Consider the following 12,141-nt stretch of genomic DNA (forward strand, 5'->3'; position numbering starts at 1 on the left):
GACTTCTGTAATGTCTGTTTTGTGAGACAAATGTATGTTTTACCTTTCTTTCATTTTTATGGATGAGCACTATCAGTGCACATTTGCTTTGGCAATATTGTTACACAACTGTCATGCCAATAAAGCTTATTGAATTGAATTGAAAGAGAGAGACAGAGAGACAGACAGACAGAGAGAAAGAGGGGCTATATATAGTTCAATTCGACAAAAAAATATGAATGACTGAATGAATGAACTGTGTGTTCAGTATCAATAAATAAAGTATCTGTAAAATCTAAAGGATTCACACTGTAGAACTCTCATTCAGCCAAACACTCCGGTTCCCTGCCAGCCTATAAGGTTCCACTGTTTGGTTAAATTTCATGTGGCATCCCATCATCCCATGGGGAGAGAGAGCTGCCCCTGCAACACTGCAGCTAACAGCTAGCACTGCAGCTAACCAAGTAGCTAACAGCTAACGCTGCAGCAGCACTTCAGCTAACAGCTAACCAAGTAGCTAACAGCTAACAGCTAACAGCTAACGCTGCAGCAGCACTGCAGCTAACAGCTAACCAAGTAGCTAACAGCTAGCGCTGCAGCAGCACTGCAGCTAACAGCTAACCAAGTAGCTAACAGCTAACAGCTAGCGCTGCAGCAGCACTGCAGCTAACAGCTAACCAAGTAGTTAACAGCTAACAGCTAACGCTGCAGCAGCACTGCAGCTAACAGCTAACCAAGTAGCTAACAGCTAACAGCTAACGCTGCTGCAGCACTGCCCTCTGGTGGAAACATGAAGCCTCCTTGGTTCATCACCAGGAAGGAAGAAGCTAAACCACCTAAACTCACTCAGGCTCATAATATGAATCTATATCATATAACGTTAAATCCACAGTACACATCATAGTAAGTACTATCAAAAAGTACTATCAAACTGTACGTTATATGGGGATATTTTCTTTTTTTAAGGGGTAAAATGACTGTTTCCCAAAAATATAATCCATTTTGGCTGAATAGAGGTCAGAGTTCAGTCTCATTATTTACTATTACATCAATTGTAATAACATACTGGACTGAACAGCTATTTAACCAGGCTATACTACTAATACTACAACTACTACTAACGTAACTTCTACTACTAATAATACTACTGCTACTACTAATAATACTACTAACGTTACCAGTGCAGCAAATGAACACTTACAGTTTCCAGATTATCCTCCATATTCTGTTGGTTAACTCATTCACTTTAACTTTTCTAACTTATTAAATAACGTTAAATGTATTTTTATAGTAAAGCTGTCAGTTCTAGCAGACAGAGGGCTAGCCAGCTAGCTAACAAGGCTGCTGTAGTTTGTCTCCGTTGCTATGGCAACATCAAATAGACTACAGAGGAAGCAGTAACTACAGAACTTCATTAAATTCATCACAGATGTGTGCTGTAGTGAGTGACATTAGATTATTTGTATAATTGTCGCTAATGATAAAAGTTAACTATGAATCAAAAGTTCTGACGAAGAAAAAAAACATAGGAAAAATACATAGACCATAATCCAAAGCGTGACACTTTCAGCCAATAGGAGAAGCGGCTGCTCGGCCAGCCAATCAGAGAGCGGCGGGAGCTTTCAAACTTCAGGACAGGAAACTGCGGATCGGTCGCGGTCTTCCAGGCGGATTTTCATTTGGATCAAACTTCGAGTTTCACTTTTCAAACTTCAGACTTTAATCGATTTTACGAGTTCGAAGGTTTTTTACTTTGTTTCCGAGCTGCTGAAGTGGTTTTGTGTCCAGACGGAGGAAAGATGGAGGACTCTGCTGCACAGAGCCGCTCCGGCTGTGAGTCCACTTTATATTTTACTACTTTAATATTTTACTACTTTAAACTTTCTGTCTTTCTTCAGGTGGCAGAAGAGTTTCTGGAAATCAACCTGCTGAACTCTCATCTCTAATATCAGCTGTATTATAACTGCGGTTATGACTGTCGGACTAGATATCAGAATCTCAGTAATAAATTATTAGTCATCTGTCACCAAACTATCAGTCAGAGGAACTTTGGTCCCGATTCTGCCTTTTAGATTTGGCTTGTAAATACATTTCTGGTGATTTCTGTTTGATCTTAATGATAAAAACCAGATCTGAAGGTTCCTGCAGGTCTGGAAATGTTTGGAAAATGTATTTAATCATTTCCAGGTCTGACAAGGTGGGAAGTGAACTAAAGGTTTCTCTGTAGAGAAATACATAAGAACACAGATTCCTACAGTCTGATTCCTACAGTCTGATTCCTACAGTCTGATTCCTGCAGTCTGATTCCTACAGTCTGATTCCTACAGTCTGATTCCTGCAGTCTGATTCCTGCAGTCTGATTCCTACAGTCTGATTCCTGCAGTCTGATTCCTGCAGTCTGATTCCTGCAGTCTGATTCCTACAGTCTGATTCTTACAGTCTGATTCCTGCAGTCTGATTCCTGCAGTCTGATTCTTACAGTCTGATTCTTACAGTCTGATTCCTACAGTCTGATTCTTACAGTCTGATTCCTGCAGTCTGATTCCTGCAGTCTGATTCTTACAGTCTGATTCCTACAGTCTGATTCCTGCAGTCTGATTCCTGCAGTCTGATTCCTGCAGTCTGATTCCTACAGTCTGATTCCTACAGTCTGATTCTTACAGTCTGATTCCTACAGTCTGTCATGTTGTCTGTTGTCTGAAACCCTTCAGCCACAGACAGGAGGCTGAACTGATTTCTGTCAGTCTGCAGTTTAACTGGAACAGCAGAGACCCTGAAGTCTGTCTGGGTTAGAGAGGCAGACTTTAGTGACGGGACGATGTATCAAAATTCAATATTTCAATACAAAATGTGACAATCCGTATGGTGGGTCAGGAACATGAATGGTGATATTATATATTAGATATATCACAGTTTCACAAACTCTCCATCCAAATTATATTATTGTCACTTTGTAATGACATTTTTAAATTGTTTTAAATTTCTAGCAGCCAATGGCATCGCTAAAAAGATTTGAGTCTCAGAAATAAACAGAATTCTGCAGTCAGACTTTGTTATTTAACTTTTATTGATCACATCGTATTGTGGTTGTATTGATCCTGAATCAGGAGAGAAACAGATCCTCCCTGCTGTCAGGACTGTCTGAGTGGTTTAATGTGAAGTGGTTTAATGTGAAGTGGTTTAATGTGAAGTGGTTTAATGTGAAGCGGTTTAATGTGAAGCGGTTTAACGTTGAAGCGGTTTAATGTGAAGCGGTTTAACGTTGAAGCGGTTTAACGTTGAAGCGGTTTAATGTGAAGTGGTTTAATGTGAAGCGGTTTAATGTGAAGCGGTTTAACGTTGAAGCGGTTTAACGTTGAAGCGGTTTAACGTTGAAGCGGTTTAATGTGAAGCGGTTTAACGTTGAAGCGGTTTAATGTGAAGCGGTTTAACGTTGAAGCGGTTTAACGTTGAAGCGGTTTAATGTGAAGCGGTTTAATGTTGAAGCGGTTTAACGTTGAAGCGGTTTAATGTGAAGCGGTTTAACGTTGAAGCGGTTTAACGTTGAAGCGGTTTCATGTGAAGCGGTTTCATGTTAAGTGGTTTAACGTTGAAGTGGTTTCATGTGAAGTGGTTTAACGTTGAAGTGGTTTCATGTGAAGTGGTTTCATGTGAAGTGGTTTCATGTGAAGTGGTTTCATGTGAAGTGGTTTCATGTGAAGTGGTTTAACGTTGAAGTGGTTTCATGTGAAGTGGTTTCATGTGAAGTGGTTTAACGTTGAAGTGGTTTAACGTTGAAGTGGTTTCATGTGAAGTGGTTTCATGTGAACTGTCTGTTTGCAGACGAGCGCCTGACAGCGGAGCAGATGGACGAGCAGCGGGTCCAGAGTGAAGCGTATCAGTACCTGTGCCGCCTGGAGGAGGCCAAGAGGTCGGTCTGCTGAACACAACTGACACACAGACAACTGACAGCATGTGACAACACCTGACAGCACCTGACAGCACCTGACAACACCTGACAGCACCTGACAGCATGTGACAACACCTGACAACACCTGACAGCACCTGACAGCACATGACAACACCTGACAGCACATGACAACACCTGACAGCACGTGACAACACCTGACAGCACGTGACAACACCTGACAGCACCTGACAGCACATGACAACACCTGACAGCACATGACAACACCTGACAGCACGTGACAACACCTGACAGCACGTGACAACACCTGACAACACCTGACAGCACCTGACAGCACCTGACAACACCTGACAGCACGTGACAACACCTGACAGCACGTGACAACACGTGACAGCACGTGACAGCACCTGACAGCACCTGACAGCACCTGACAACACCTGACAGCACGTGACAGCACGTGACAGCACGTGACAACACCTGACAGCACCTGACAGCACCTGACAGCACGTGACAGCACGTGACAACACCTGACAGCACCTGACAGCACGTGACAACACCTGACAGCACGTGACAACACCTGACAGCACATGACAACACCTGACAGCACGTGACAACACCTGACAGCACCTGACAGCACGTGACAGCACATGACAGCACCTGACAACACCTGACAGCACCTGACAGCACGTGACAGCACCTGACAACACCTGACAGCACGTGACAGCACCTGACAGCACCTGACAACACCTGACAGCACCTGACAGCACATGACAACACCTGACAGCACCTGACAGCACATGACAACACCTGACAACACCTGACAGCACATGACAACACCTGACAGCACCTGACAGCACATGACAACACCTGACAACACCTGACAGCACCTGACAGCACGTGACAGCACATGACAACACCTGACAGCACCTGACAGCACCTGACAGCACCTGACAGCACCTGACAGCACGTGACAGCACGTAACAACACCTGACAGCACCTGACAGCACCTGACAGCACGTAACAACACCTGACAGCACCTGACAGCACCTGACAACACCTGACAGCACCTGACAACACCTGACAGCACGTGACAGCACGTGACAACACCTGACAGCACGTGACAGCACGTGACAGCACGTGACAGCACATGACAGCACCTGACAGCACGTGACAGCACCTGACAGCACCTGACAGCACGTGACAGCACGTGACAACACCTGACAGCACCTGACAGCACCTGACAGCACGTGACAGCACGTGACAACACGTGACAACACGTGACAACACCTGACAACACCTGACAACACCTGACAGCACGTGACAACACCTGACAGCACGTGACAACACCTGACAGCACCTGACAGCACCTGACAGCACGTGACAACACCTGACAACACGTGACAACACGTGACAACACCTGACAGCACGTGACAACACCTGACAGCACCTGACAACACCTGACAGCACGTGACAGCACCTGACAGCACGTGACAACACCTGACAGCACCTGACAGCACGTGACAGCACATGACAACACCTGACAACACCTGACAACACCTGACAGCACGTGACAACACCTGACAGCACCTGACAGCACGTGACAACACCTGACAGCACGTGACAACACATGACAACACCTGACAGCACGTGACAACACCTGACCGCAGTGTGTGTGTGTGTGTGTGTGTGTGTGTGTGTGTGTGTGTGTGTGTGTGTCAGGTGGATGGAGGCGTGTCTTCAGGTGCAGCTCCCTGCTCCCACTGAGCTGGAGGAGGCGTTGAGGAACGGAGTCTTCCTCGCCAAACTGGGACACTGCTTCTGTCCCAGGACCGTCCCGCTGAGGAAGATCTACGACCCGGACCAGCAGCGCTATCAGGTCTGACTGGGAGATCAGACTGGGACAGGCTGCTGAACCCAGTACAGTGGTGGCATGTTACTGGGATGGTTGGCATGTTACTGGGACGGTTGGCATGTTACTGGGACGGTTGGCATGTTACTGGGACGGTTGGCATGTTACTGGGACAGTTGGCATGTTACTGGGACAGTTGGCATGTTACTGGGACGGTCTGCTGGAACCAGTATGTTCAGTGTTTCCAGCTGTAGTTTCCAGTAAAGTCGCAATAAGAAATCCAAGTGGCCTTAAAGCCTCATGAAGAAACTGGACACTGATACTCATAATAATACATAATAATACATAATAATACATAATAATATACATAATACACAATAATACTTAACACACACAGACAGGTCATGATTGAAAAGTGACACAAGGCAACATGAAGCTACCAGACACTGATCATCTGTTTCTATTGGTTTCATCGATTGATTCATTTTCCTCTTTTTATTAATTTTGTAATTTGGTTGTATTTTTTTTATTCCTTTCTTTCATTTAACTTTATTCCAGTCGTCTCCTACTGTCTTCTCTTTATTTTATTCTTTCTAGTTTAGTCTGAAGTTTTACATCTGAAACTGATCCAGGAAAACATGGAAAGACAGACAGACAGTCAGACAGACAGACAGTCAGACAGACAGTCAGACAGACAGACAGACAGTCAGACAGACAGTCAGACAGTCAGTCAGACAGACAGACAGACAGACAGTCAGACAGTCAGACAGACAGACAGTCAGACAGACAGACAGACAGACAGTCAGACAGTCAGACAGACAGACAGTCAGACAGACAGTCAGACAGACAGTCAGACAGACAGTCAGACAGACAGACAGACAGACAGGCAGTTCAGCTTCATGTGTTTATCACTAACAGTTGGAAACTCTTGAGTAACTTCAGCTTTGTGTTCATAAAGCAGCAGAGTCAGTCTGGTGTTTGGATGACTGGTTTGGCTCCGCCCCCTGATGTGTGATCAATAACCTGATGTGTGATCAATAACCTGATGTGTGATCAATAACCTGTGATCAATAATGTGTGTGCTCCTAGGCTCAGGGTTTGCAGTTCCGCCACACTGACAACATCAACCACTGGAGGAACGCCATGGTGGAGGTCGGCCTGCCTGCGGTGAGAGCTTCACCTGGAGTATTGATCAGCTGATTGATTAATGAGATTTCACCTGGAGTATTGATCAGCTGATTGATTAATGAGATTTCACCTGGAGTATTGATCAGCTGATTGATTAATGAGATTTCACCTGGAGTATTGATCAGCTGATTGATTAATGAGATTTCACCTGGAGTATTGATCAGCTGATTGATTAATGAGACTTCAGAGCAGTTTAACCTTAAAGATAATCAGACAGGAAGCCTCAGACTTCATGATGTAAACACAGAACATCAAGAAGAATACAGTAAAATACACTCCTGTCTGTCTGTCTGTCTGTCTGTCTATCTATCTATCTATCTATCTATCTATCTATCTATCTATCTGTCTGTCTGTCTGTCTGTCTGTCTGTCTGTCTGTCTGTCTGTCTGTCTGTCTGTCTGTCTGTCTGTCTGTCTGTCTGTCTGTCTGTCTGTCTACTTGTGCAAATCACTTTCACCTTGAATCAGATCCTGCAAGATTTAGTTTCTGTGTTCAGGTTCTAATATTAAAGTTCATAAGTCAGAATTTAAAGTCCATCCTTTTGTTGTCAGATCTTTCACCCAGAAACCACAGACATCTACGATAAGAAGAACATGCCAAGAGCTGTCTACTGCATCCACGCTCTCAGGTCTGTCTGTCTGTCTGTCTGTCTGTCTGCCTGTCTGCCTGTCTGCCTGCCTGCCTGCCTGCCTGCCTGTCTGTCTGCCTGTCTGTCTGTCTGCCTGCCTGCCTGCCTGCCTGTCTGTCTCTCCTGTTAACAGTATGTTCTGTGTTCTCTCTCCTCAGTCTGTTCCTCTTCAGATTGGGTTTGGCTCCTCAGATCCATGATCTCTATGGAAAAGTCAAGTTTACTGGTAAAAATAAATTATTATCTGTGTTTCAACAAACTGGACGAACAGACTGTTCAGACTGTTTAAACTCTTCAGATTGTAACAGGCTGACTGTTCAGGCTGTAGCAAGTTGTAACAGTCTATAACAGGCTGTAGCAAGGTGTAACAGGCTGTAACAGGCTATAACAGGCTGTAGCAAGTTGTAACAGGCTGTAACAGGCTATAACAGGCTGTAGCAAGGTGTAACAGGCTATAACAGGCTGTAGCAAGGTGTAACAGGCTGTAACAGGTTGTAACAGGCTGTAGCAAGGTGTAACAGGCTACAACAGGCTGTAGCAAGGTGTAACAGGCTACAACAGGCTGTAGCAAGGTGTAACAGGCTGTAACAGGCTGTAGCAAGGTGTAACAGGCTGTAACAGGCTGTAGCAAGGTGTAACAGGCTACAACAGGCTGTAGCAAGGTGTAACAGGCTATAACAGGCTGTAGCAAGGTGTAACAGGCTATAACAGGCTGTAGCAAGGTGTAACAGGTTACAACAGGCTGTAGGAAGGTGTAACAGGTTGTAACAGGCTGTAGCAAGGTGTAACAGGCTATAACAGGCTGTAGCAAGGTGTAACAGGCTGTAACAGGCTATAACAGGCTGTAGCAAGGTGTAACAGGCTGTAGCAAGGTGTAACAGGCTATAACAGGCTGTAGCAAGGTGTAACAGACTATAACAGGCTGTAGCAAGGTGTAACAGGCTGTAACAGGCTATAACAGGCTGTAGCAAGGTGTAACAGGCTGTAACAGGCTATAACAGGCTGTAGCAAGGTGTAACAGGCTGTAGCAAGGTGTAACAGGCTATAACAGGCTGTAGCAAGGTGTAACAGGCTGTAGCAAGGTGTAACAGACTATAACAGGCTGTAGCAAGGTGTAACAGGCTACAACAGGCTGTAGCAAGGTGTAACAGACTATAACAGGCTGTAGCAAGGTGTAACAGGCTGTAACAGGTTGTAGCAAGGTGTAACAGGCTGTAACAGGCTATAACAGGCTGTAGCAAGGTGTAACAGGCTGTAGCAAGGTGTAACAGGCTGTAACAGGCTGTAGCAAGTTGTAACAGGCTATAACAGGCTGTAGCAAGGTGTAACAGGCTGTAACAGGTTGTAACAGGCTACAACAGGCTGTAGCAAGGTGTAACAGGCTGTAACAGGCTATAACAGGCTGTAGCAAGGTGTAACAGGCTGTAACAGGCTGTAGCAAGGTGTAACAGGCTGTAACAGGTTGTAACAGGCTATAACAGGCTGTAGCAAGATGTAACAGGCTGTAACAGGCTATAACAGGCTGTAGTAAGGTGTAACAGGCTATAACAGGCTGTAGCAAGTTGTAACAGGCTATAACAGGCTGTAGCAAGGTGTAACAGGCTATAACAGGCTGTAGCAAGGTGTAACAGGCTATAACAGGCTGTAGCAAGGTGTAACAGGCTATAACAGGCTGTAGCAAGGTGTAACAGGTTACAACAGGCTGTAGGAAGGTGTAACAGGTTGTAACAGGCTGTAGCAAGGTGTAACAGGCTATAACAGGCTGTAGCAAGGTGTAACAGGCTATAACAGGCTGTAGCAAGGTGTAACAGGTTGTAACAGGCTATAACAGGCTGTAGCAAGGTGTAACAGGTTGTAACAGGCTATAACAGGCTGTAGCAAGGTGTAACAGGTTGTAACAGGCTATAACAGGCTGTAGCAAGGTGTAACAGGCTATAACAGGCTGTAGCAAGTTGTAACAGGCTACAACAGGCTGTAGCAAGGTGTAACAGGCTGTAACAGGTTGTAACAGGCTACAACAGGCTGTAGCAAGTTGTAACAGGCTATAACAGGCTGTAGCAAGTTGTAACAGGCTATAACAGGCTGTAACAGGCTATAACAGGCTGTAGCAAGTTGTAACAGGCTGCAGCAGGCTGTAGCAAGGTGTAACAGGTTGTAACAGGCTGTAGCAAGTTGTAACAGGCTATAACAGGCTGTAGCAAGGTGTAACAGGCTGTAACAGGCTATAACAGGCTGTAGCAAGGTGTAACAGGCTATAACAGGCTGTAGCAAGTTGTAACAGGCTATAACAGGCTGTAGCAAGGTGTAACAGGCTGTAACAGGCTGTAGCAAGGTGTAACAGGCTGTAGCAAGGTGTAACAGGCTATAACAGGCTGTAGCAAGGTGTAACAGGCTGTAGCAAGGTGTAACAGGCTGTAACAGGCTATAACAGGCTGTAGCAAGGTGTAACAGGCTGTAACAGGCTATAACAGGCTATAACAGGCTGTAGCAAGGTGTAACAGGCTATAACAGGCTGTAGCAAGGTGTAACAGGCTGTAACAGGCTACAACAGGCTGTAGCAAGGTGTAACAGGCTGTAACAGGCTATAACAGGCTGTAGCAAGGTGTAACAGGCTACAACAGGCTGTAGCAAGGTGTAACAGGTTGTAACAGGCTGTAACAGGTTGTCAGCAGGCTGTAACAGGCTGTAACAGGTTGTAACAGGCTGTAAGAGGCTGTAACAGGCTGTAACAGGTTGTCAGCAGGCTGTAACAGGCTGTAACAGGCTGTAACAGGTTGTAACAGGTTGTAACAGGCTGTAACAGGCTGTAACAGGCTGTAACAGGTTGTAACAGGCTGTAAGAGGCTGTAACAGGCTGTAACAGGTTGTCAGCAGGCTGTAACAGGCTGTAAGAGGCTGTAACAGGTTGTAACAGTTTGTAACAGGCTGTCACAGGCTGTAACAGGTTGTAACAGGCTGTAACAGGCTGTAACAGGCTGTAACAGGCTGTAACAGACTGTAACAGGCTGTAACAGGCTGTAACAGGTTGTCAGCAGGCTGTAACAGGTTGTCAGCAGGTTGTAACAGGCTGTAACAGGCTGTAACAGGTTGTAACAGACTGTAACAGACTGTAACAGGTTGTCAGCAGGCTGTAACAGGTTGTCAGCAGGTTGTAACAGGCTGTAACAGGCTGTAACAGGTTGTAACAGACTGTAACAGACTGTAACAGGCTGTAACAGACTGTTCAGCAGGTTCTGGAAAAGTCTTTAATTCTATTTTCTAAATCTCAGACTTAAAGGTTTTGAGTTAAATTCAGTTCAGTCTTAATTGTGATGCAGAGTCCAGTCAGGCCGACCTGCAGTGTGTTGTTATATTTCATATTCCACATATATATTATATTCTATATAATGATGGACTGCAGCTGTTTTCATCTTTATGGACTGTTGCTGGAGCTGCACTGAACATGTTTTAAAACCTTCATGTGAGCTGATGCTGTTCTCTCTCTCTGTGCAGAGGAGGAGATCAACAACATGAAGCTGGAGCTGGGTAAATACGGCATCCAGATGCCCGCCTTCAATAAGATCGGCGGCATCCTGGCCAATGAGCTGTCGGTGGACGAGGCCGCCGGTAGGTAGAGCCGCTCCGATCGGTTTCCTCCGAACCCGCGGACCGCCGGGAGTTTTTCTCCTTCGGCCGCTGTAAAATAAACTCCTCCCTCTTCCCATCAGTCCACGCGGCGGTGATCGCCATTAACGAGGCGGTGGAGCGAGGCGAGGCGGAGGTGACGGCGCGCGCCCTGAGGAACCCCAGCGCCGCGCTGTCCCACCTGCAGGAGGCGCTGATGAGCGTCTACCAGGAGCTGCTGCGGCAGGCCAGGAGGCGGAAGGCGGAGCGGCCGGCCGGCCGGGTGGGAGCTCATACTGACGTCCGATCGGTCGGACGGCCGAACGGCCGGTCAGGTGTCCGATCGGTCGAGTAGATGCCCGATCGGTCTATTAGTCTAATAGCCAATTAGCCGTCTGATTGGCCAATCAGGCGTTTGGCTGGTTAATGTGTTTCGGCTCTAAATCGCCTGACCGGCTTATTAATTATCTGCTAAGAAAACTAATGACAACCAGACTTGGGCCGATATTTGATAATATCGAATATCGTGATATTTTCCACAGTTTGTCACTGCAGACTGAGGAGAGAAACATGAAGCTTTTCTCTTCTCCATCTAAAATATTTTGTGTTTGTCTCCTGCTCAGTCTGCAGGATCAGAGGAGAAAGACATCTATGAGGAATATCTGAGTCAGAGAGAGATCCAGCACAACATCGACGTCGTCAACGGTGAGAAGAAGAAACTCATCGGGTTTTACTTTTCCTCTGCGGTCCTGCAGCTGCCGGCCGGCAGACTGACTGACAGCTTTAATTCAATTCAATTATTTTAATGAAATAAATAAACTTGATGAACGCTGACATTCTGATAGCAGAGTTTGCAAAGTTCTTAACTAAAAGAACAAGCAGAGGGAAATGTATAAAAGCGATATAAATCTAAAATATGTGTGTTCTGTGTTGTGTGTTCTGTGTTGTGTGTTCTGTGTTGTGTGTTCTGTGTTCTGTGTTGTGTGT

At 45.7% G+C, this 12,141-nt stretch overlaps 2 protein-coding genes across 5 annotated transcripts in view; both read left to right on the forward strand.

The window, feature by feature from the left end:
* decr1 (2,4-dienoyl CoA reductase 1, mitochondrial) overlaps positions 1 to 12,141 on the forward strand; it is a 317,727-nt gene that overhangs the window by 125,832 nt on the left and 179,754 nt on the right. The gene's annotated exons all lie outside the window — the stretch shown is intronic.
* The window catches only part of iqgap3 (IQ motif containing GTPase activating protein 3), a 34,820-nt gene continuing 24,316 nt past the window's right edge, over positions 1,638 to 12,141 (forward strand). The window contains exons 1-9 of the mRNA XM_078286997.1: positions 1,638 to 1,812; positions 3,802 to 3,889; positions 5,606 to 5,762; positions 6,825 to 6,902; positions 7,475 to 7,551; positions 7,710 to 7,777; positions 11,044 to 11,157; positions 11,259 to 11,437; positions 11,778 to 11,859. Coding sequence (XP_078143123.1) covers positions 1,779 to 1,812; positions 3,802 to 3,889; positions 5,606 to 5,762; positions 6,825 to 6,902; positions 7,475 to 7,551; positions 7,710 to 7,777; positions 11,044 to 11,157; positions 11,259 to 11,437; positions 11,778 to 11,859 — 877 coding nt within the window. The 5' untranslated portion in view covers positions 1,638 to 1,778. The remainder of the gene's footprint in view (positions 1,813 to 3,801; positions 3,890 to 5,605; positions 5,763 to 6,824; positions 6,903 to 7,474; positions 7,552 to 7,709; positions 7,778 to 11,043; positions 11,158 to 11,258; positions 11,438 to 11,777; positions 11,860 to 12,141) is intronic.

This window comes from Centroberyx gerrardi, chromosome 12 (assembly GCF_048128805.1).
Source record: "Centroberyx gerrardi isolate f3 chromosome 12, fCenGer3.hap1.cur.20231027, whole genome shotgun sequence".
NCBI classification, from domain to species: domain Eukaryota; kingdom Metazoa; phylum Chordata; class Actinopteri; order Beryciformes; family Berycidae; genus Centroberyx; species Centroberyx gerrardi.